Source organism: Miniopterus schreibersii (genome assembly GCF_964146895.1).
Source record: "Miniopterus schreibersii genome assembly, chromosome: 7".
NCBI lineage: Eukaryota > Metazoa > Chordata > Mammalia > Chiroptera > Miniopteridae > Miniopterus > Miniopterus schreibersii.
The window spans coordinates 39,416,473-39,441,719 of NC_138108.1; the positions used below are offsets into that span (position 1 = coordinate 39,416,473).

At 36.9% G+C, this 25,247-nt stretch overlaps 1 protein-coding gene and 1 pseudogene across 6 annotated transcripts in view; one reads left to right on the forward strand and one right to left on the reverse strand.

Annotated features, from left to right (window-relative positions):
* LOC308559395 (small ribosomal subunit protein eS4 pseudogene) overlaps positions 1 to 11,501 on the reverse strand; it is a 36,155-nt pseudogene extending 24,654 nt beyond the window's left edge. Inside the window, exon 1 of the transcript in view lies at positions 11,320 to 11,501. The product of the transcript in view is annotated as a small ribosomal subunit protein eS4 pseudogene (transcript). The remainder of the gene's footprint in view (positions 1 to 11,319) is intronic.
* A 313-nt stretch (positions 11,502 to 11,814) lies between these two features.
* LNPK (lunapark, ER junction formation factor) overlaps positions 11,815 to 25,247 on the forward strand; it is a 55,563-nt gene continuing 42,130 nt past the window's right edge. For 4 of the 5 annotated variants that reach the window (XM_081142916.1, XM_081142917.1, XM_081142918.1 and 1 more), the window contains exons 1-4: positions 11,815 to 11,961; positions 17,169 to 17,257; positions 19,077 to 19,118; positions 19,790 to 19,977. In XM_081142916.1, coding sequence (XP_080999042.1) covers positions 17,231 to 17,257; positions 19,077 to 19,118; positions 19,790 to 19,977 — 257 coding nt within the window. In that variant the 5' untranslated portion in view covers positions 11,815 to 11,961; positions 17,169 to 17,230. Of the gene's footprint in view, positions 11,962 to 17,168; positions 17,263 to 19,076; positions 19,119 to 19,789; positions 19,978 to 25,247 lie in introns of all 5 variants that reach the window. The other variant, XM_081142920.1, reaches the window with a different exon arrangement.

A 25,247-nucleotide genomic window follows, 5' to 3' on the forward strand; every position in this document is an offset into this window, starting at 1 on the left:
TGTTTTAATTTCAGGATTTAAAAAAATTGATCATTCTAACAGTCAGCTACAGCTGGAAAAAAGAATCCTTTTGGAAGCCAAAATTTAAACTGAAGATTCATAAAAGCTTCAAAATCAATTTTATTATATTAAAGTGTGCACTGAAAGTGTCAAAATCATGAAGAAAATAAAGTATTCATGAAAGCCAAGAAAATATAAATGATTAATGATAACGGAAAAGATAAAGATCATAAGAATCAGGACATTTCCAAAGAGGAAATGAAAAAACAGAAGAAACAGAAAATAGTAAAGCAAAATACAATTTGTATAGTCAACAAATGTTGGGAGCAGCTTCATGCTGATGACTTCATTGACTTTAATAAGGACTGTGGTGTTTCATTATGGTCTGTAACAAAAAGTAATAATGTCATTTAATACTTTAATTAAAGATGTCTTTTCTTTCAAACTTGTGATTCCAATAACATTTATATAGAATCAACAGAATATGAAATAAGCAAAAGAGATATTTCTCAAAAAGATTCAAAAAATATTTTAAATAGTCACACTCTTAGATTCTAGTTAGTTTATTCCAAGGCAAAAAATGGGGGGGGGGTGTCATAAATATTGTTTTGTTTGTAAATTATTTCCAACTAGACAGACATTTACTTATATTGGATAGTTTTTCAGACTTAATGACTATGTTGAAAAAGCTGTGACTATTCTATGAGCACAAGACAACTATCTTTTCTTAGATTACACATAAATTAAAAAACAGCTAAGATAGAACATTCCATATTATTTTGAAGCATTAAATACAGTGGTTGAGGTTATTGCATTTTTAAGGAAATCTTCAGAGGTCATGATGAAAATAATGACCATGATTCCAAAACCAAATTTAATGGGAATCCTATAAATAATTGTTCAATTTAACTTATTTTTTGCATGTTAACTTGGGAAAAATACCCAAAATGAACAAAAGTGATAGCTTATGAAGAATGAACAGAAATAAACAGAAAAGATATACATCACAAAAGGGTTAACAAATAAACGAACCAGACACCAAATATTGCTTCATTATTGTAGATTCTATGCCGGATGTATCCAACACTGATTAGATGCCATTATTGCGCTCTACTGCTGTGACTGAACACTGGATAGTTTTAAACTTTTTTTCACCGACTGAAAACCAGCCTGTGGCTTTATTCAACAATGTGGAATAACTTTTGGACAATAGTAACTTGTGGTTGAAAACATTCATGGAGTGTTGTCCAACAACATGGCTGCTATGAAAGGTGAGGAAAAGGGCTCCTAGCACTCTTTAAAGATATTAATAAGTGTGCAGGATGTACACCATGTGCAGCTCATTTCTTTAATCTGGTAAGAGAAAAAGCTGCCTCCACAGTTGTTAACCACGTTGGCATTTTACGACAGTTATTTTCCTTTCAGGTTCCTCTCATAAATGGAGTATTTTACATACACATATTAACTTGGATTAAAAAAAAGTCTAAGTGTAATATAATGTGTTGTCCATTATAAAGCTGTTCAAGTCTTGCAACATGGGTGAAGGACATTTTATGAACTCTAAAATATATTTTTCAAAGATTTGGAAGAAAAACTGCAACACACAAAAGAGCAAAAAGCTTATTCAAAGAGATGATAAAAATCAAATACAATATTTTGACTGCAATTCAGAAAGACACTTTGAAACATTTCTATAAGATATTTAAGAAATTTGAATCACATTCTTTGAATTATATAAAGGGGATAATCCTTTATCATATTTAAATCTATTTGTAAAGAACTGAGAAAAGTTCAGATAAAAATTAGTGAAATATGACATAAAGGTGAAAAAGATAAGCAACGAAACCAATAGAAAGTATTCTGAAATCAAGAAGTATTTTTAACAAAAAGGATTTCAAATCATCACCAAAAGCAGGAATTCCCTAGAAGGATACATTTCAAATAGAAACAATGAGCAGGCTCTTGGATTGTTGGCTAATCCAATTAATGAGAGGAGGGAGTCGTATAAACACATTGGGAAAGGATTCAAAGTACTTATTGATTTGACATAAAATGATTACTTTGAAAAAAGTAAAATAAAACTCATAATATGCCATTACAACAAGGACATCACGGATGGGTAATAACTGTCATTGATTCAAAGAACATTTCAGATTAGTTATCGCATAAGGAAATTAGAAAAGCCCTGACATCTAATAGTACATATGTGAAAAGAACTGACAACTTGATAATACTTTTCTCACATTTGACAGCCATTCTATAAATTTACACAATATTAATACAAAGCTGAAATATTTTACTAAACTTCAAATAACGGAAATTTAATTATAATGCAAACTGAATTATCTTTCTATACTTTATAGAAAATGGCATTACAAAACCATCATATGAAGAGGGAATTAGAAAGTATGCAGGTTGAACTTCTGATGTGGCCAAGGTGGAGTAAGCCCACTGAAGCCTATCTCCCTGTTAATTACAACTAAGAACTCTAGACAAAATACAAAAAACAACTATTTGAGGACTTTGAAAAGTTAAGAAAAGCAGGCAGATCGAGGAAAAGAGTCAAAACCTAGAGAGTTGTATGGGGGTGAATTTCTCATTTATTTCCTCTTTTCACTCATGATCTTAAGCCAAGGGGGCCCCTGGCAGAGCCGGGGCATTCATACTGCAGACAGGTACAACTCAGAGAATCCCATCTTTCTGTCCAGAAGACAGAAAGGGGATACAGTGGACCAGAGAGTGTGGGTATAACACTTTTTCCTTTTATACTCCCCCCCCTTTTTTTTGCTTTCTCATTTATGGCTTACTGAGGCCTGGAGTCATCAGTTATCACCCTCCTCTCTCCTCTTCCTGGAGGTTGGGGGATGGAGCTGAAAGTTCTAAGCTTCTAATCAAGGTTTCATCTTTCTAGCAACTAACTTCTATCCAGAAACTATCTAGGAGCCCCTCAGGCAACAGTCATCTCTTAGCATGCCAAAGGCACTTATACATAGCAGATTGTAAGGGTTTTAGGAGTTCTGTGTCAGGACCTGAGGACAAAGACCAACTATATATAAGGTGTCCCCCCAAAAATATACACACATTTTAACAGCTGATAGCTCAATTTTGAAAATAAAATGTATTTTAATAAACACTACCTTTATAATTATTCAAAGTGTGTGTATACATTTTTGGGGGACACCCTACATCTTTTATTTTACCACAGTGGGAGACACAGAGTTACAAAGCCAAGGCTTTGAGAGTGGAACTACAAACCTCAAAACTCAGACTAACTTTTAACATTTGTCTCTTTTGGAACATGAGACAAATACAAAACAGACTAGCAAATCATACAACCAACTAACCAACCAACCAACCAATCAAAATGAAACAAAAAACCCTGAACTAACATTAGAATCATCACCTATAGAAAGAGAGATAAAACTTGTGCTTTGAGTCTAAATAGATTGATTTCATGCTACCTAGAGTTAGCTAAACTGTGAAGTTTGAGGGTACAGTTCTCCAGATTGTCAAGTCCATCCAAGGTTTCTGACACCAAATGCAATTTCAGAGGAGTTCTCAAAACCACATTCAGGTTAGATCATTCACTGGAAGGATGCACAGAACTCAATAAGAGCTATTATACTTATGGTTACAGTTTTGTACAGGATTTGAAAATCAGTATCATTCATCACATGTACTCAGTAAAGAAGAAAAACCATGTGATCATTTCAATAGATGCAGAAAAAGCATCTGACAAAAATTTTTCAACATATAATTTTCTGAGTATGACCTATTTGGGGAATAAAGAGAAGTCTGTATATCTCCTGTGTTCACGAAGGTAGTGCCTGGAGATGGTTTGGGCCCTGCATCCACTGCACAGGAAGTTGGTCTTTATCTTGTAGGGAATTATTGGGTCTGATTTCAGTACTGCTTTAGCATTGGGACTTTTCTGGAACACATGTATATATAAAGAACACTAGTGTTTTTGAAAATATCTTCTAAAGTGAAGTTCCTATTACACTATAGCTCAAAAATTATCCTTAACTTTTTAAAGTTGTTCACAATTCTGCTGCATACAGATTTGTATAGAATTTTACTTATATATACATATGGTATAGATAGAATAATATAGCTTGAACAAGACGTCTGGTTTAATGTCCGCTGTTTGGGAAAACTAGATCTTAAGTTTATAAGAAATGAGTTGTGTAGTTAGGATTTCCAGTCACCTAATTTCAGAGGTTTGTCAAGCAACTCAATCCTACCTTCTTTCTCACGTATTGGTTTGTATCTATCTCACAGCACCAAGTGTTTTCATCTACCTTTATCTTCCTCTGTCCTCACTTCATAGAACTTTGTCTTTCATTTATCTCATCTCTTTTTCATTCTTTGAGCTTTCACAGTTGCCTTCTTTCCAAATCCCTTGCATTTTCCAATACTCTCTTTTTATACGACATCTTTTTCAATTCGCGATCTTCCACTGATGATCACTTTGTAAATCACTGTGACTTAATAGTTTTCCTGTTAGCTATTGCCTACACATGTTTCACTAAGCTCCTCAGGACAGAAACTTTGTTTTCCACATTTTATGCTTTGTAAAACACCATGTACTCCCATGACTTCTATTAACAATAAATCTTAGCCTGATTTAGCGAAAGCTACATCTTCCTTATTCTATGTGTAAGATTTACAGTGCATACACAAGAAGATTCAAGTGACTAACCAGCTACCTGATTAGCCATGTGTATCATTATTTTTTATGTAGCATTAGAATGCCACCTTTCGGAATTACTGGGCACCAAGCCAACAATTTATTTTAACCTGCTTAATTTATATATATATCTATCTATCTTCCAGAATAAGCAAAGTTTTTTTTTTTCATTGTAAGGAAATGTTCCTCTCTTTTTCAATAACTAGACTGAGTGCACATGGAATTGTGTACATGCCAGAATACTTCTGTTCTAATTTTAAATCATGCCTTTCAGACAAATGGTCTCTGGAATGATGCATTATTTATGATAATAGGGATCTTTAATGTTAGACTTGACAAATGTCAATATCAAAATACATTGATGTTTTAAAAGTTATTTCACAGAAGTCTAAACTTTATTTCCTACTTTTTTTATTTTATTGGAACATGGGAACCAAATTTAGCGCACATTTGCTTCAGGAGAGCGTGATGCAGGAGTTTATACTGAAGGGAGCAATCAGGTTGAAGAGCCACACTGCCCACTCGGCTTGCACTTCGAGCTCTTGACTTCGGTGCTGTCCTTTCCCTGACTTGACCCTCTTTTCCCAAGTACTCTCTGTCTTGTCTACCCAACACACCTTCAGGAGGTAGCTGAGAGTAGCTTTAAGTGCTACCTCCTTTAGATATATGTGCATTTTTTAAAAAAAAATCCTCACCTGAGGATATGCTTTTATGGATTTTTAGAGGGGGAGGGAGAGAGAAAGATGTGAGAGAGAAACATGGACTGGTTGCCTCCCATGTGTGCCCCTACTGGGGATGAACCCATAACCTAGGTATGTGCCCTGACTGGGAGTCAAACCCACAGTACCACCTTTTGGTGTATGAGGCCACGCTCCAATCAATTAAGCCACTGGCCAGGGCAATATATATGCCTTTTTAGTCTGGATTCTAAAAGGTGAAACAATCTCAGCCACAGGATTTGACTAGTGTGACCTACCTGGTATCATTTTACTTAAAGACCTACTTGATGAGCTGCCAAACATATTTTTGCTTAATTAGAAAGATGTATATTAGTTTTCTTTTCCTGCCAAAACATATTACCACAACTTAAGCATCTTAAAACAGCACTCATTAATTATCTCACAGTTTTGTGGATCAGAAATCCAGGCAATTTGGCTGAGTTGGTTCTCTGCTCTGGGTTTCATGAGGCTGAAATCTAGGAATCAGTAGGCTATGCGTCCTTCTGGAGATTCCAAGGGAGAATCTGTTTCTAGGTTGATTCGGGTTGTTGACGGAATTCAGTTCCATACAGTTGTATGACTGAGTTTTCCGTTTGCTTGCTAGCTATCAGCCGGGGGGCATTCTCAGTTCTAGAGCCTGCCTACATCCTTTGGTCTGTGATCCTTTCCCTTCATTTTCAAAGGCAGCAACAATGGGTCAAGCTCTTCTTATGCTTTGAATGCCTCTGACCTCCTCTTCTGCTTATCTCTCCTCAGTTGCCCTCTCTGGCCACATCTCTCTGACTCCAGCCAGAAAATTTCTTGCAAGGGGCTCAAGTGGTTAGATTGGGACCACCTAGATTATTCAGGATAATCTATAACTTTAATTATGTCTGTATCTGCCCTTCACAGTAGTACCTAGGCTAGTGTTTTATTTACTAACTGGGGGATAGGAATCTTGGAGTGACATCTTTACAACCCTGCTTACTATAAAGTATGAGATCTACATGATAAAAATAATAAAACTTTTTGAAGAACATACAAGGACACTTGAACAAATGCAGAGTCATACCATATTCCTGAAAAGGAAGGCTCATGTAGAAGAATATTATTCTCCCTGAAATTAATATACACAAAGAAATGTTAATGAAAATATAAATTTTGGGGGGGGGGAGGGTTCTTGACAATTTAATTTCAAAGACGAGAAGAATAAGTGGGTACAAATAATGACATTAGAGAGAAAAAAAGGAAGCCTATTCCCCAATTCATTTTATGAGGCTAGCTAGTGTAACTGATGCCAAACCCGAAGAAGGACATTACAAGAAAGAAAAATTACAGACCAGTCTCATTCATGAGTTTCCCACCCCTAGGTCTTTAAAATATTAGCATATTGAATCTAGCAACATATGAAAAATACAACAGACAAACGGAACAGAATAGCAAGGTCAGAAACAAATCCACATGTAAACGACTACTTGGTTTATTACCAAGATAGTGCTGCAGGGGAGAGGGGAGAGGACCACCGGTCAACCAACGGTGCTCGTTTAAATTTCCATTTCGGAAGGAGGTGAAGGGGTGTGAGAACTACAGATGGTTCATTTTCTTCATACATAAAAAAGTTAATTTCAGGTCTGCTTAGAACTAAGTTTGAAAAGCAAAACAATAAAATTTTAGAAGACACTATCCCCTTAGGATAGGAAAAGGTCTCTTAAGCATCACTAATCATAGAGGAAAAGAGTGATAAATGTGACTCCATAAAAATTTCTTTTCATCAAGACATTATTAAGAGAGTGAAAAGGCAAGCCACAGAGTGGGAAATAACATCTGTAGCACACTATATAATCAATTAACACAAATAGATAAGAAAAAGACAAACAGCCCAATATAAAAATGGGAAAACACCTGAACAAGGAGCCAATGCTCATATGAAAACATTCTATTCTTCTTTAATAATCAGAGAAATTCAAAATAGTGTCAAATAAGTTGGCAGTACACATCCATTAGATTGACAAAAATTAAAATGTCAGACAATTCAAGTGTTGGAGAGGATGTAGAGCAACAGGAGCTTTTATATGTTATTGTTGTTGGTTATATAAATTGGTACAATTATTTCAAAAAATTCTTGCATGGTCTTGTAGAGTTGAAGATAAACATACCCCATGGACCAAGAATTCCATTCCAAGCTAAAAATTCTATAGAAATCTGTGTTTATGTGCTCCAGGACCCCCTCCCCGCAAAGTATTGTTTATAATAGCCCACAGCTTGATACAGCCTATATGTCCATCAATGTGGGGTAGATAAATAAATTATGGTGTATCCGTGAAATATAGTAATCTAAGCAATGAAGATGAATAAACTACAGCCCCATCCCATGACTGAATCTTAAAGACATAACATTGATCAACAAATTTTAAGATGTGTAAAAAACTTACTCTGTATTTCCATTTACGTAGAGTTCAAAAACAGGCATAAACTATATTGTTTAAAAATGAATAATTAGGCAGTAAAGCTACAAAGGAAGTGAATAATTTGATAATTATGATAGTGGTTACCTCTGGGCACTTGGGGGTTAAAAGGGAAAGGGCACATTGGGGCCTTTTGGAGTGTTGGTAATGCTCTACTTTTTGACCCAGTGGAGTTACATGAGTGTTTAAGTCATAGATTTAAGTAGTATACTCCTGTTTTATGAACTTTTCTGTTTGCTATATTTATAATCACAAAAAGATAATTCTTATCTTTTCCCCCCATTCTTTCTGATTTGTTCTCCAGTTAGAAGCATCTACAGTGCCTCATAGAGACTTAGAGTTGCTATAGCAAGACTACAAAGAGAACAAACAGTTCAGTCTTTAAAAACAAAAACACTTCCAAAGTAGGTTCTCAAGAATGAAAAAAAAAAAGTTTTTCTGAGAGTGAAACAGCATTTGACCTTATTTCTCTCCCAGCCCTGACCAGATTAGCTAAAAAAGTACTGAACTGGGAGGAGTACATGGGACATAACACTGAAGAAGATGGGGAGGCCAGAGAGGGAAGGGTGAGGTTTGATGGGACTAGTGGAAAAACAGCATCAGGGTGGGCTGAGTGCCATTTCAGTGGACAGGAAAGGAGGCTTGGGCTAGAAGCCAGGAAAACTGTTATCAGAGCAGCTTTCGAGGGCTGCCTACAGCCTACATATGTATCACCCAGCAAAGGACACTGGCTTTGAAGTTGTGGACTGTACAGTCTTCCTCTCTCCATTCCTCCCATCCATTATATTCTTAGAGATTTTAGTCTGCAGGGCCCAGTAATCTATATATTAGTAAGCACTGTGGGTAACTTTTATGCAGGTGGCCTCTGGTACTGGAGCACCATTGCCCAGGGAAACTCCCACCAGTGGCACTGGTTAAAAATCCAAATTTATGGGCCCCATACCAGACATGTAGAATCAGAATTTCCAGAGAAGGGGTCTGAGAATTTGCGTGTTTTGTTTTTTTTTAAACAAAGACCCCAGGTGATTCACACGGAAGTCTGGGAAACTGCTTTTGAGACTTCTACTTTTGATTTTCTGTTTTTCCACAATGTACTTAAAAACATCTGTTTATAATAATTGTATTTTGAAAAAATAAGTGCCTTGTGGAAAAGAACAGATTACAAACTGTAAAATGTTTTTTCTCCAGTTTAGATTTCTTCTCAGTGCTTAAGATCCATAATCTGTTTACAAGACACCTCTCCTTGCAGTTACAGAAACATCTTAAACTCAACCTGTTCCAATTGAAATCACCACCTCCCCCTAAACCCAGCTCTATTTCAGCGTTCCCACATTTCAGTGATAGCACTGGTCCCCACTCACTGTGCCTGACAGAAATCCTGTCATCTCTGACTCCCCCCTCTCCTTCAATCCCCATTCAGGCCCTCCAAATCTAAATCCATCACCGAGAGCTAACGTGTTACTTCCTACACTGTTCCATTTTCCCTACTGGTCTTCGTCTCCTTGTTCCCCCCCAATCCACTCGAACCACCACGGACACTAAACCCCACCATGAATCCTGATTGGTCCGTGCTGGCCCTGTTCATATTCTCACGCTGCAGCTGGAATGATCTTTTCAAAACACACATCTGATCAGATCAAATCCTCCCCCCACTTTGTCCTCAAGAAAAAGATGAAAGTCCTCAGCATGGCCAGTGAGGCCCTGCTTGGTCTGGTTTCAGTGCTTCACACTGCAGCCCCCCCCTGCCGTCTAGGCCCTGGCCACGGCGGCCTGCTTTCAATCCAGCAGGCCTGTGACGCTCCTTCCTCAAAAACGCCTTCACATAAGATGCCCTGTTTCCTTTTCTCGGTGCTTCAGCTTTTCATCCTTTAGGCCTCCATTCCAGGGTGACTTCCTCAAAGAGGCCTTTTCTGAATTTTCTGACCAGGTCAACGAGGGCTCACCACTGTAAGCCCTCCTGGCACCTATCTCTTGCAACTTTCATTTATTGCTCCAAATACATGTGGCTCACTTGTTTAATTAGACCCTTTAGAACTCCTTTGGCTAGAGTAGTTTGTTTCCTTCCTCAGCTTTTCTGGTGCTCGTGTGATTTCACTTCCTGAGAGTCTATCCCATGTAGGATCAGCAGGGAACACCTAATATTTGGGCTCAGCTAGAGCACCACTCTCATTGGCCGTCTCACATCACCTCTGACTTACCGCTTTCCCATCTCTCATCACAGTACTTACTCTATGTTGTACTTTTTGTTTTCTTGGAGGTTTCTTTCACTACTATCGGTTGCTTTAGGGCAGCTGTTTTATTTATCTCTGTATCCTCGGCACTTAACACAAAGTCTTGCCCTCAATATTTAGAAGGACCCTGTAGCTTATAGTCGTGGTGCAGTGTCTTCCCTCACTGTGCCTAACAAACTCTTACCATTCGATACAGTGTTACCTTCAACATTATACATAATCTTTCTACTTTTCAGTTTCCTCATCTTGAAAAATATTACCTTAACAGTATGTTGGGAGGATTAAAAGAATCAATTATTCACTACTTCTCAGGCCAAATCTCTGCTCTTTTAGAGCAGTTACCTAGAGAATTTTGTTGCTGGCTTAGGGTTTCGGAATCTCTCGCATCCTGCTAGCTCTTCTGTGCCCCATTTCCTGTTTTCCCCTCCTTTACAAATAGACCTCCATGGCTCCGTTAAAACCAGAGAACAAATCTTTAGCAAGTGGAAAACATTTCTTTCCTATTCTTTTAGGAAAAAAGAGATCTTCCTGAGGTGAGATGTAGTATTTGCACAACTGCACAGGCCTTTCAAAAAAAACAAAGACGTTGAAACAGCAAAGGTTGAAATACAAAATGCTTAAATTTCGATATCAGACTAGGTGAAATGCTCGTTTCCGTTTTCTTGTACCTTTACGAAGTGCCTGACCCAGAGTACACAACAAGGAAACACTGGGTCCCTTCCCTTCATCCTGTAGCCAAAGGCTTTTAGCAGCCAGGACAAGCTGCTCCACAGTGAACTCTCTCCCAGCTTCCAGGGTAAATTGTTCTTACCATGCAGATGCCACGTTCAGTTTCCTTTCTTACTTTGTTTATTTAAAAAAATCACACTCTTTAAAAATCTTAGAAACTTTATTTTAGAATGTGTACGTAATAATAGAAAGATCCCACGAAGCAGCACACAGGCTAACGCACGCCCCAGGGGTACTGGTGAGGAGCCGCCCTTCCCCGCGTCACCTGGAGCGGTTCAAGTGTCTCACTCGGGGCTGTCCCCACGCTGGGAAATCGGACGCTCTTTGGGCAATGCTTCAAATCTGAGGCCAGGGCAGCTGGGTGGTTAAGCCGTGGGCCCGCGCGCGTATCAAGACCTTTGAGGGGGAGTGTTTCTGAGGTAAGGGTTTTAAGAGAGAACACTCGGCTTCTGCTGTTACCCACAGTTTGAAATCGACCCGTTTGGCATTGGGAGTCCACCGCGCACCGTGAGGCAGGCGTCCAGCTATCGAATGACTCTTCTGACGTCCTTGAGCGATACACGCCTCCAGCGCGCCTGGCCGGACTTTCTCCACCGGCGTCGGTCCCCTCTAACGCGTGCAGCACTAACCCGCTCTGCCGCCCGCCGGCCGGCCGCTCCGGGGGCTCCTCAGGGGCGTTCCCTTCCATCCGCGCCCACCTGCGCCTTCAACCCCACCCCTCTCGAGAGGCTCTAGGACCAACTTCGGGGATTTTGTTTTCTCCGATGGGGTCTGCAGAACGGGCATTAAAAGGAGGAGTAAGAATTAACTGTATTGGTAGGAGTCAAATCAGGCAGCGTCACACCTCTCAGAAGGGACGGCCGGCACCCGGTCTGGCCGTGAAGTCACAGGCGCGGATGCCCACCCGCCAACCGCCCGGCTCGCCCGCCCCAACTGCCGGCCGGGTCACAGTCACGTGACGAAGCGGCGCGCGCGAGCCCCGGCGCCGATTGGCCGGCGGCGGGAGCGCGGGGTTTGATGGGAAGGCGTTGGCAGGGCCCGTCCCTCTGTCAGTGGCGGCTGCTGCTTGCTCCGGAGGCAGGCTACGCGGTGGCGGCCGAAGCTGGCCGAGGTGGACGCTGGTGCCGGGCTTTGGCCGTTTCTGGAAGGTACAGCGCTTAAAATGCGGGCAATTGGGAGCGCTCGGCAGAGGGAGGGCGCGCCGAGCTCGTTCCTGGGAAACACGCTCCCGCTCCTGCCGCTCGCCTCTCCCAGCAGCCCCCGCCCGTGCTCAGTGGCCTAAGCTCTGCGGGGGCCGCTAGTCCCCCTCGCTCCCTGCTGCGCGCTGACCCAGCCTCGCCGCCGGGTCCCTGTGGTGTCCCGGCACAGTGGCCGGGGCGGTTCTAGAATGCTGGAGACCCCTTTCTTCCCTCCCCCCCGCCCCCTGGGGAGGTGGTTCCCAGCCCTGTGCTCGGCGGGGCGGGGTGGGGTCGTGGTGGCGGCGGCTGGGGTGAGCTGAGCCTCGGCCCACCCACGTGGAGGCGAAGGGCCAGAAGATGCTACGCTACGCTGTGGTTTTCGGTGTTGTACCCAGGTCTTTCTGAGTTGTGCGGGGGCCCCGGGAGTTGGAAAGATCAGGAGAGACCGAAAACTGTCAGTGTCATGCGGCTCGGCCCAGCGTGTGGGCGTGGATTATGTACGGTTTGGAAGCCTGTGTACGATCGTCCTCATTAGAGGAATGGTGGGCGGTGGAGGGGGTGGAGGGAAGGGCAGGGCTGCCTCGCTGTCATTAGCATGGCAGAAGGAGAGCAAATGGAAATTTCATCTGTAGTTTAATTCTTTAGTATTGTGTATGGGGATTGGGAGAGAACTGGGATTGGTGAACTCAGTTTTGCTGATGGTTCCCTCGCAGTACTAAGTAAAACCTGTGACTCACTGAGTTTTCCACGTTCTGCTTTTCCTCGTTGGCGTCCGGTGTGTGGTGACCAGTGTCAACTGTTTCTCCTTTCCCCGTGGCCTGGGTGTACCACTGACAAAACTGACCCTCTTCTACAGGGGTTTGTGTGGATGTGAGCAGGCTTGGTTTCAGGCATATGTCCAAACCGGCAGGGACTGCTAATCTTTTGTCCTCAGCTGTCTCCATAGTTCCATTTTAGGAGGACCAAGTTGATTTTGAACACATTTTTAAAAACATGAGTGACGCATTTAAAATTAGGATTTTAAGTTTCTCTGTCATCCTCTGAGATCAGTCCAGTGCTGTTACCAAACTTACATAGTGTTTATATATTGTTAAATTGAAAAAGAATATAAGAAAAGGAAGAAGTTATTGGCTATCATAACTTGATAAAGAAATTTTCCTAATCAGATAATCATTTTTGTTAGTATTTAGTTCAGAATGAACATTGACTTTCCATGAAGACTAGAACCTAATCATCATACAATGAAAGTGCTTTGGGAAGTGTACTTTTCAGTAATTTTATTTTTAAACAATGAATGTGGCAGTTTGGGATATTTCAGAATTGCCTTTTCAATTATGATACTTGAAAGTCAGAGTTTTAGAACAAAGCACTTTTAATCTTCAATAGTACAATGTGTTGTAGAGGTACTATTGATATTGAATAGTTTCTGCTTAAGTTTTAAACTTGATAAACATACTAAACTTTCTTTGCTGTAAAAGGCCAACATGTTATTTTAATATAGAGTCTGCAGAATATTTTGCTTTATTTTTTATATTAGAAAAAATGAGAGCAATACAATTTCAGTAAAATACAAACTACAGTTTTATTTTTCAATTTGAAAATTATGAAACAGGTTTTTTCTTGATAAGAAGTTAGAAAGAAATGTGTTCCATATTAGAAGTATTGTCTGTACTACATGTGTTTTCTGGTAATAGTAATAACAATGGCTACAATTTATTATGCACTTAAAGTTTGTTGGACACTGTGCCAAGTGATATATAATTTCATTTAATTCATGCAATAATTCTGTGAAGTATAGATATTTTTGCCATTTTAGAAATGCTTAAACTGAGGCTTAGAGAGTTTAATTTACTTTAACCAAGATCACATAGCTAGTATGTGGTTGAGTCATATTTTGAACAGAGACCTTTTCTACTCCATTATTTTAATTTGACTTGAAATTAGTTGAAAATTTAAAAATAACATGCCCCAAGATTTTAAATTCTGACATCCAAACCTGAGTGTGACTTGCAGTTAATAGAAAAAAGTCCAAATAATATGGGGGCGTTATTATTCATTGAAAACATGTTAGATGCACCTAGCTTTTAAGGTCATGTCAAGTCCCATTGTGATATCAGAGTGGAAAGAGACTGTGTCTTTACATGTTCATGGAAGAGTTCTTGGGAATAAGCCACTTGAGATTGAGCCATCTGTCCACTCAAGGGCAAGCACATTGATTTATGCTTCAGAAAGAAATGCTAGTTATTTGGTTCCAATGTAATTTCCATGTGTTGAAAGGAAGCAGAGATGGGCTAGAAAACAGCAGCGATCACAGCAGTTAAAATAGCAATTTGTATTAAGAAATTAATATGGGTCAGGCACTGTTGTAAATAGTTTAGAAGGCATTATGTCATTTAAGCCTTTCAACATTTAAGAGGGTCCTTAACTATCCCTCCTTTGCAGATGAAGTTATTGAGTAACTGAGGAGGGTAAGTAACTTATTTGCCCAAGATTTCATAGTAAGTAATGGGCTACAGGAATTGGAGTTAAGATGTTTGAGTAGCAAGGAGGGAAAAAGTGTGAGAATAGAAGAGGTATGAAATTAAAGCTTTAGATAAATAGTTGATTAATTTTGTTATACTTTTATATCTTTTGGAAAGCACTAACATTACATGTGCATTATAGTAAATCAACATCCTTAACAGATACCAGAATGTGATAGGAAACTTGCTGGAACAATGAGGGCCGACTGGTTCTTTGATTATGAACTTGAAAGCATGGATATGGCATTTAATGACTGTTATCCTGATGTTGTTTTAGAGGACACATTGAAAAGCACAGTCCTCTGCTTCAGGGATCTGGAAGGCTAAGCCATAGTTTGTTTCATTAACTAAAACAATTCTCCAAGCAAATAATTGATGTCAAAGTTGGTATTAATTGCAATTTTATACATGTATTTCATATTATACTTATTTAAAAAGTGACATACAGTAAACAAGTAAAGAAAGTGCTTGCAGATTTCTAGTGTCAGTTCTGCCCCTACCTGGAGTTGCATAATTTTGGCAAATCATTCAACATCTTTTCTAAGCATATTTATGCATTCAAAGTTAACCAAATGAAGGAATTGGGCTACTTGATACACTATACTAACACTGTCTCTTGTGTTTATAACTCACTTTCCACTTCTGTGTCTCTGTTTACCAGCCATTTGAGAATGTCAGCGGTGCTTTCATATATTTTATATATAAATATTTTAATCTAATATGTAAAAGCATATTTTATTTCTGATTTTGTGTTATTGGGAATAACTGGTTGTTTTAAAAAACAGACTAAAATGCTGTGTCTGACTCTACTACTTAATGTCTTTGATGGTCTTAACTACTTCACTTCCCTAGCCTGTTTCCTTATTTATAAAATGGAGCAATAGTAGTATCTAAATGATGAAATTCATGTAAAGCATTTGTTTTAGGACCTGCTAGGGAGTGCTTACCAAGTATTTAACTGATATTATCATTGTTATTACTTTCAAATATTAAAAATTCTGATTTGTGATGGCTACAAACTTAACTTGGAGGCATATAAGTCTGTTACAAACTGTTACAAACCAAACTGTGTAGGTCAGTAGTGTACAAAACTAGACACCATACATTAGTTTCAAAATAGCGGATATACTTTAAAAATACCAAATTAAAGTGGTTCATCTGAATCTTCCCTCCCCAGTCACCTTTCTTGGTGGTTATTTTTAGCATCTTAAGAAGGTTTTAAAATCTATATAATGTCTTAACTCAGAAATTTATACTTTCATTCATTAAAGTTCCTGGATTTCCTACAACTGCGTTTTAGATATTTGAATACGGAGTTAATATTGAAGGATTAATAATATTTAGATTACAACTTAAATATGACTTATAACATTCATTAAATTTATAAACTTCAAAAAATTTCAGGACAGATTATACTTATTTCTGTCTGTAAGTAAAAGTATTCCTTTGTAAGTAAAAGTATTTCATAATTAGGTTCTTTGTTACTTTTCTAACCAAAAAAGTCCAAGATAGATATTGCTTATGATAATTCTAACCTATAAATAGTGTTGCAGAGAGTACTTACTTGGTACTGACATTATTTTTTATTACATTTATGGTTTAAAAAAATGTAAGAACTTTTTTTTTTTATGGAAATGAAGTAGTCTTATACATTGTCAGTATGTAACTATAACCTGGTAAAAAAAAATGTTTGAAAGTATATTTTCACTGGTTCAACTTAAAAGAATAAAACTTTATATAATTATTGACTGGTAAATTGATTTAAAATATAATATTACTGATACATTTTCAAACATATGGTAATATTATAATACATTTCAGAGTAATAGAAAAATGACTAAATGAAGAGGATATACAGGTAGCTGACGTGAAGGTCAACTAACTTGAGAGGGACTTAAACACAGTTTTAGAGAGAAATGCTTATTTGGGTGTTGGACCGGAGTGAACAGATGGGAAGTCTGAAGATAGAGTGGATTTGGCCATGTTTTTTCTGAGGTATTGGACAAATCACTAAACCTCTTTTCTCTTAATTTTCTTACTTTTAAAATGGTAAAAATGAAAGCTCTCCTGTGAAAAGTGGTAGCATTATTAACTCTAACTTACAGAAAAATTAAGGCTCAGAAACATTAAGTGATTTGCTCAAGGTCACAGGTAGCCTTGAAACCCTTATTTTCTTATTCAAATCCAGTTGAATTTCTATTATTACTTGTAAGGTGATATTATTCTAAACATTGTGAAATACCCTTAAATTCAAATAATTAGTTGGGAGTCAGCTAAATGATAGAAAAAGTTGAGTTTAATCATGTAGAATGGAAATAATATAGTAAAACTTTTCTTACAAGAACAATACAGGTGACCTACTTTAAAAGAACAGAAAATTGCAAAGTGGTATGAATATACACTTCTAAAATACCTTGCCATTAAAAAGCCTTTCCAGCTTTGTCTTCACATTTAAAGATGTCCTGGCTTGGAAGAAGGGATTTTTTAAAAGATGGACTCTATCTCAAGACTGTTTAAATTAAAATTTCACATTAGTGGAGTCCAAAGAAATTAATCTTCTATAGTATTTTTAAGCAGTATTACAGCATCTAAGTTTTATAGTGGGTAGGCTGTGTGTTGTAACTTAAATTTTTAAAATGCTTCTTTTATTTCTAGCCTTGAATTTCTTTGGAAAATTGATGATATTTATCATTGTGCCCAGTTTCTACAATTAAAAGATGGGTGGATTATTTTCTCGATGGAGGGTAAGTTGTTTTTCTTTACAGCCAGTTTTTAGTCTAATAGGAAAGTGTCAAACAAAGCTATTTGTGAAAGTCTCCTTTGTGGTGTAGACTTGAGTAGTAGTTTGATATTATCCCTGACTCTAATTTTTCTTTCTTCTCTTATAAATTAGTTTTTTATTTGGACTTTAATAGTTCTACTTGCTATATAGGTGTCTAATGTCTCTGCGTAACAGAATTATTTGACCCTGACTTATGATTTGTTTTTATTTCTATGTATTCATGTACAAATAGTTATCTTTTCTTGGTTTCTTCTCATAGTACCTAAATTTCAATCTTATTTGAAAGAAAGTTGAAATTAGTATTTTATACAATACTTATGTTTTTATAGGTTATATCTTTTTGCCTAAAACTTGTTGCAGCCCTAGCCAGTTTGGCTCAGTGATTAGGGCCTCAGCCCGAAGACTGAAGGTTACCGGGTTCAATTCCTGTCAGGGGCACTACCTCGATCCCTGGGTGGGGCCCGTGTGGGAGGCAACCAATTGATGTGTCTCTCAAGTCAATGTTTTCTCTCTCTCTCCCCCCCACCCCCTCCCACTCTCTCTGAAAAGCAATGGAAAAAATATCCTCAGGTGAGGGTTATAAGCAAACAAACAAACTTGTTGCAAATATTTACTGAAGTCACACTAAATATACTTTTAGGAAATATAGGTTAAACAATTAAAAATTCAGTCTGATTTTATTGGTTAAGGCTTTAGAGGAAGGTAGCTCAACTTTAGAGCCAGACAACATAAAATACATTGATAAATGCTCTTCTCTAATGTAAGAGGAGATAATGTAGTCTAGGACAAATTACTTTGCTTATTTTTGGACTCCTTTTTACCATAATAATGAAGTCCAGCAATACTTGGTACGTAGTTTAGTTTTGAACTATTGCTGGAACTGCTGTGTTTTGGATTGGCATTATATTGACTCCTGTCCCCCTTTAAAAACCTTTTTACAGTTCTGCCTGAAGATCATATTTATCTATTCTTCCTTTGTCTTTCTTGTTAAGTTGGACCATATGAAATTGCCAATTTTCAACAGCTTTGACTTACATAAATAGCAATTTCATATGGTTCAACCTAATGTTAACAACTCTTGTGGGAACTACAATGAATTGATATTCATTACCCACTTAGACTGTTGAGTATATAATTGGTAAACATTTTCTGAAGTGTCGTATGAGTCATTTTGGCTGGTTTTTATTCTAGGTGGTATTAAAAACACCTTTAACAAACAAGCTCTGCTATAATGAAATATTCTTAGATGCCCTTTCAAAATATAATCTTCAGAAAAGTACTTTAGGAATTCAGAATGAAGGAAGACTATTGATTTTGACCTCCAGAGTTGTAAGTGAGCTGTTAGCAATAGCAAATCAGACCTATTTTAGTCTTGAATCTTTAGTACATGAATTTTTTTTGAGTAATTATATCTAAGAAAATTTTTCTTGGAGGAAAATTTGTTTTTCTTGATATCCTCAGATGAGGATTAAAAACAAACAAAAAAAGTATGTTCTGTTGGGTTTAAGAATGGTAAAAATTGAGCTATCGGAGTTAAAAGTACTTCTAGACTAAAAAGAAGTTAAGTAGGAATATGCTTATTTAATCTTATGTAGTCCTGTTTATAATTTTTATTTAAATCAAAATCTTATTTATAAATAAACAGGCATACGTATTGCTTTACAGCATTGGAAAAAACAATTTTGCATGAAAGTGTTCTTTTATGATTATATAAACCGAGGTGTTTGTAAATTTGCAGTAACAAGTTTTAATGCTGTCTCTTATTTCTATTTCTGTAACAGACAAAACCTTCAACTGTAGAAGTTCTGGAAACTATAGATAAGGTAAGCTCTTTGCCTCTGGGGTGTTTTAATCCATTTTAGGTGTTAAGTAAAAGTCTATCACTGACTTAAGATCGTGTCAAGTAATGGAGCTTGTTTTAATGAAATTAGATGTACAGCATTGTGTAAATCAATGTTACAGATAGGATAAAGTAGATTATAAGATAGTTTGCAACAATTTTTATTAGTCTGCAAACTTCACAGCTTTTTATGCTTTCTATGATTATTAAAAATGGTTATGCCTTGGGAATACTGAGAGTTTTGAATAGATTGAAAGAATATAGTATAGATCACTATTTCAATATTTATGAATTCTTTTTTATAGGCAGATATTGTATAGACCTTATACAGGAGAATTACTACTTGTTTGATTTTTAACAAATACTGTTTATTGATGCTAATTTCATACCTCTGATCTTTGCTAATTTGATAGGTTTAAAATAGTATCAATATTGCACTTAAAAAAGTGTTTTGTCAGATGGGCATTTTTAAAAATTTTAACTTTATTTTTAGTTTTTCACATTATGTTCTGTTTTAAAATACTAAGGTGTTATATTTCATTGAAATTTAAGAGTTCTTTCTACATAATCTGTCATGTGAAAAATTTTTGTTAACATTTTAATATCTTTATGAAATTTGAGATTTAATAATATGAAATAATTTTCTCTTAACAGGAAATTCAAGCATTGGAAGAATTTAGGGAAAAAAATCAGAGACTACAAAAATTATGGGTTGGAAGATTAATTCTCTACTCCTCAATTCTCTATCTGTTTACCTGTTTAATTGTATACTTGTGGTATCTTCCTGATGAACTTACAGCAAGACTTACCATGACACTCCCGTTTTTTACTTTCCCATTAATGTAAGTAAATTGTTCTTTTTGTTGACTTTTCCTTTTTCTGACCAGATAGTTTTAATATATTTAGTCTTTTTTTTTTAATTAGGAAAAAAGCAATATCCTTGAATAAATTTGCTTTGTTTTTACAGTTTGAAAAAATATTTCTTTAAAAAAGTGTAATGATGTTTTAAGCCTTTATTTACAATCCAACGTACCTGAGGAATATGACCCTGTAACATTTGTAATAATGCCTCTATATATGGCAATCTTTTGGGCATGGAGTGGACATTTCCGATTGTGAGTAGTGGCAAGTGAGGGAGGGTTTGTAAAACAAAAAGAACCACCGCCCCAGGGACTTTGAATATATTCCACTCATCCTACTTGTTTTCCCTCTTCTTAGTCACTGCTATAAAGCAATTGGCCCTTATGATAGAAATATTTTATAATATAGTATATTACAGAAGGTGTGTTGTGATTGAGAATTCTGAGAATAAAAAATTTGTCCAATTAATCAAAAAACCTTTATGGCTACCAGTTGCATAGACATTGGACTATAATGGTGTATGGTACACAAAAGTACAAAATTTCTGACTGTAGAGCTTAGACAGCATGTATGAAGTACTAAGTGTGATGGATATTATGAAAGAGAAGTGCCAAATGCTATGGGAACATTTAACAGGGGCCCTCAACAGCCTGGGGTGGAGATGGGGGTCAGGGAAGGGCCTTTGTATTCATTTCCTATTGTTGCCACAGATCAGTACCCATTTACTGTATTAGAGTTGTAAAGGTGAGACAGGTGGCTTGACGGGTTCCCTGGTTCCCTGTGTAGGTCTAAGTCAAGGTTCTCAGCTGTCCTGGAATCTCTGTGGGGAAAATATTCTTACAGACTCAGTCAGGTTATTGGTCACCTTCTGCATCTCTCTGACTCCCTATTCTGCCCTTGGGCCTAGAAAGCTCTGCTTTTATTTAAGGATTTAACAGATTATATTAGACCCACCAGGATAATCTGTTTTAAAATCAGCTGTAATTACAAATAATTACAAATATAATTATTTGTAATAATTATATCTACAAAATTCCTCCACAGCAGTACCTAGACTACTATTTGATTGTATAACCAGAGGATTAAAATCTTGGAGGAGAGGGCTATCTTTAGTTTTCTGCCTGCTACAGGCTCCCAGAGGAAGTGATATTTGAGTTGAGACCAAAAGGATGGATATGTGTGTGAAGTGTGGTACGACATGGTGGGTAGTGTTTCAGGCAGAAGGATCAGCATATTTGAAAGCCCTGAGGGAGGGCAGAGAATGGCAGGCTTAAAGAACGGAAAGAAGGCCAAAGACTGGATTATAGAGAAAAGTCTAGGTAGGCAAGAGATATTTCTGGGCCTTTTAGTTGATGATAAGGATTTTAGGCTTTAATCTAAAAGTATAGAAAGCCATGGAAGATTTTAAAGAAGGAATATGACATGATCATATGGTTATTTTAAAAATACCATTGAGGCTATGGTATGGAAAATAAATTAGAGGGGAATAAGAATGGATCTGGAGCAGCAACTTAGAAAGTTATTTTAGGTATTATGTAGGAGAGATGATTGGAGGTGATTTGCACTTTAGTGCTGGTAGCAGAACAGAGAAGCACAATGTTGTAGGTATAGTAGTAGATTCTATAACGCTGTTTCTTTCTCTTGTTTTCCTTGTATTTTTCATAAAAAGGGGAGAAAAGAAATTTAGAAAGGGAATTAGCATTACTGTGCTCATTTTAATGGCTACCCACAAATTGTGATCTACTGGATCTACTATTGATTCAGAAGACCTTTTTTTTGGCAAATAGATGATATACTAATTGTTTTTAAAAATAGAAAAAATTCAGTTCTTTAAAAATGTTTGTTTTTCTTCAATTTGATCTTTCTACTATTTTGAGGATCAACCTTTATTATTCTTACTATGTTGTGTGCCTGTTCTGCATCACCTGCATCTAGTATTTCTTGGCTAGTTAAGCTTCAGAGCCATTTCTCACTTTGTCTCATTCACTTCTGTGACCTGGTTCTCAACTGCTGCAGCTTCTATTTCAGTAAGCTTTTCACTCTTGGAAGCATAGACCAGTTACCCAACAAAGAATAGAATTGTCCTTCTGATTGATGACAATCAAAAAGCATGAAATAAAATACAACAACGTGAAAGTGCATGTTGTGGTAGATAGAAGGAAGACTTACCAAAAGACATTTTCTTTTGTATATACTGTGAGTATTGCCCAAGCTTATCCCTGGACTTTTTTCCTTTGGGCATAAAAGTTTTGAGGTCTGGACCAGGGTTTACTTAAAGAAATGGAGGCAAAAGGAGTAATAAAATGTGTTTCTTTACTTATCACTGTCTACATGGATTGCAAAGCTTAGAAATTTATTCAGTAATTGCAAAAAGTGACTGCTGTCTCTGCAGTCCAAGTTTTCTAAATGCTTTTACTGGACAGAGAAGTCATGGATTCAGGGCTAAGCATATATTGCATAATCATAAATATTCCAAAATTATCTTTTATGATAGATTATCAATACATTACATAAGATGCTGTGAGATTTTATTATAGCTTCTTTTCAGACTGTAATATGGAGGAACTTGCTGTGATTTCAACCTGTTGTTTTTCTGCCTTTCAGATTCAATAATATATTTGTATGTCTGATCTTTCCAATTCTTACTGAAATGGAAATTATAATATAAATGCTGAACTTATTTCATAGGAGTCATTAAGGCTGTGCTCAGTGAGGGAAGATATGGGTTACAGTTAAATTTTTGTATTTCTGCATCATGCAGGCAGATATGCATTACCTTGAGAGTTGGTTCATTTCTAAGAGTCAACAACCATTAAGCTTTGTCTCTATCTTAACAGACCCTATAAGCGATCTTACAGACTTTTACTCCTGGATACCTTCTTCTTACAGATTATAACTTTCTAGAAGTTTTGCTCACTGTAAGATCCTTTCAGAAACCAATTAGCATAAAATGTTGACCTTCCCAGAGGATTATTTTCCCCCTTCTTTTTGCCTCTTAAATGGGTTTTTGGGGGGGAAATTTTAAGCAAAGGAACTGAGGAAGGTAAGGTGGTCCTGTCCTTGTTTCGTATGTTTTCTTGTTTTTCTACCACAGCCTTTTTCATGTCATGGCACACATAAACTAATTACTAAAATTCTGTGACACCCCCCAAAATATATCTTTTGCCGATACGACAAGAATAAAAAGGTGTAATTTTGATTTATTATTCACACCAGCCTGCTATTGTCGTGTTGGCTGTTGTCATTTTTTACTTGACAGTGTAAGGGAAAAAGAGGTCAGTGCCCCTGACTAAACAGTTGCATGTTTTAAACATTCTTGTGCCACACCAATGTGCCATGGCATACTGGTTCAAAATCACTATTTTAGTAAATTGCCATTTGAGGATAGGGCTTTGATCTTTTATGGTTTTTATGCTTCCTTCACACTCTTCCTTCTCCCAACTAGCTGGTAACAGATATTTTCTCAATCCAGCTAGAAAGTTGACAAACATAATTTGTAGCCTTTTACACAGATAAGAACAGGTACTTTGCTTGATCTTAGCCAAAAGGCTGAGAAGTGATAATCTGTAGCTTTTTGAAGAAAGTTACATTTGTTTCATGGCACTCTAATAAGAATACAAAGTATCTCTCATCAACTATAGTTGGCTCTTAAAGGAGAAGGTATCTGTGAACATTTCCTGATATTTACTCAAAGAGAATACAATTGACCCTTGAACCACGTGGGGGTCAGAGGCAATGACCCCCCCCACCCCACCCCCGTGCAGCCAAAAACCCACATAGAGCTTTTGACTCACCAAAGTTGTAATTACTAATAGCCTACGATTGCCTGGAAGCCTTAACAATAACATAAACAGTTGATTAATACATATATTTTGTGTTATGTGTATTATATACTGTATTCTTAAAGTAAGCTAGAGAAAAGAAAATGTTACTAAGAAAATCATAAGGAAGAGAAAGTACAATTTATTGAAAAAAAATCCACATGTAAGTGGACCCACACAGTTCAAACCTGTGTTGTCAAGGGTCAACTGTATTTACTTTGGCAGGTAAAAAAATCATTTTGCAAGCATCCCCTTTGCAATATTGATAAATGTTTGAATATTGATAGATATTCGCTTGATAGAATTTTATACTTAAAGAATTATGTACTGAGACATAATTACAAGACACATCCTATTCTTGCATGCGAAGACTCAATGTAGCAATGAGATCACTTCTCCCTAAATTAATCTAAAAATGTGTGATCACAATAAAAATAACGGCTTTAAAAATCATGGCATACTTCTATAATTTTTAATGGAAAAATAGGCACGTACGAATAGTCTTGGAAATTCTAAAAAAGGAGAAGAATGAGAAGCAGAGGTCTACCAGGCATCAAATGCATTATAAAACTTCATTAATTAATTAAAAGTTTGGTACAGTGTATAGATAGAGACACAGACCAAAGAAAGAGACAGAATCCAGAAACAAATCCTAAAGGAATTTTTATGTATGGTTTCTATATATGATAGAGATGACATTTCAAATCATTGGGGGGAAATGGTGTGGAGTTATACTAAAAAATAAATAGATAAAAATAAAATGTAAAGCTTGATTCCTGCCTTATTCCTTATACCAAAATAAATCATTCTTTTTTGGTCTGAATGTGAAGGTTATTCTCAAAGCCTTTGATAGTTAAATAAACAGACAAAATAGTCAACGTAGTTATAAATATTGAGACCTACTTATCTTTTCATTTTTAGTTTTATATAGTATTTAAATTTCACCTAAAAACATTTCAATAAATTGGATAGGGTTTATGTGGTTGTTGGAAAAAGAGCACTTAAGTTTGCCAGAAAGAATGAATGATTTCTCTTTATGCTCTGCCTTTTCTGTGTCATTGTTGGAACCAAACTGAGGAGTTTCTGCCTGTAGCATGTATATCTTATTTTCATTGTGATAAAAAAAGGTTTTAAGCTTTACATTTTGAGAAGTTTATCTTGCTACCTCTTTGTGAGATAACAGTTTTTCTTCTCAGCTTCCACCCTTGAATCCCTGCAGGATCTCCATTGCTTTGGAGCCCTTCCACATATTTGGGGGCTTGGGTTTTAGCTGTATTTTAATTTTACCAGAAAAGGAATTTGTGGGTTTTTTTTTTTGTCCTCGTTGTTTGGATGATTTCTAGAAGAGGAGGGGGAAATGTTGATTATGCCACTATTTTCAAAGTAGGAGTCAGTACTGGTATCTTTAATGTCTTCACAAAATATGGTGC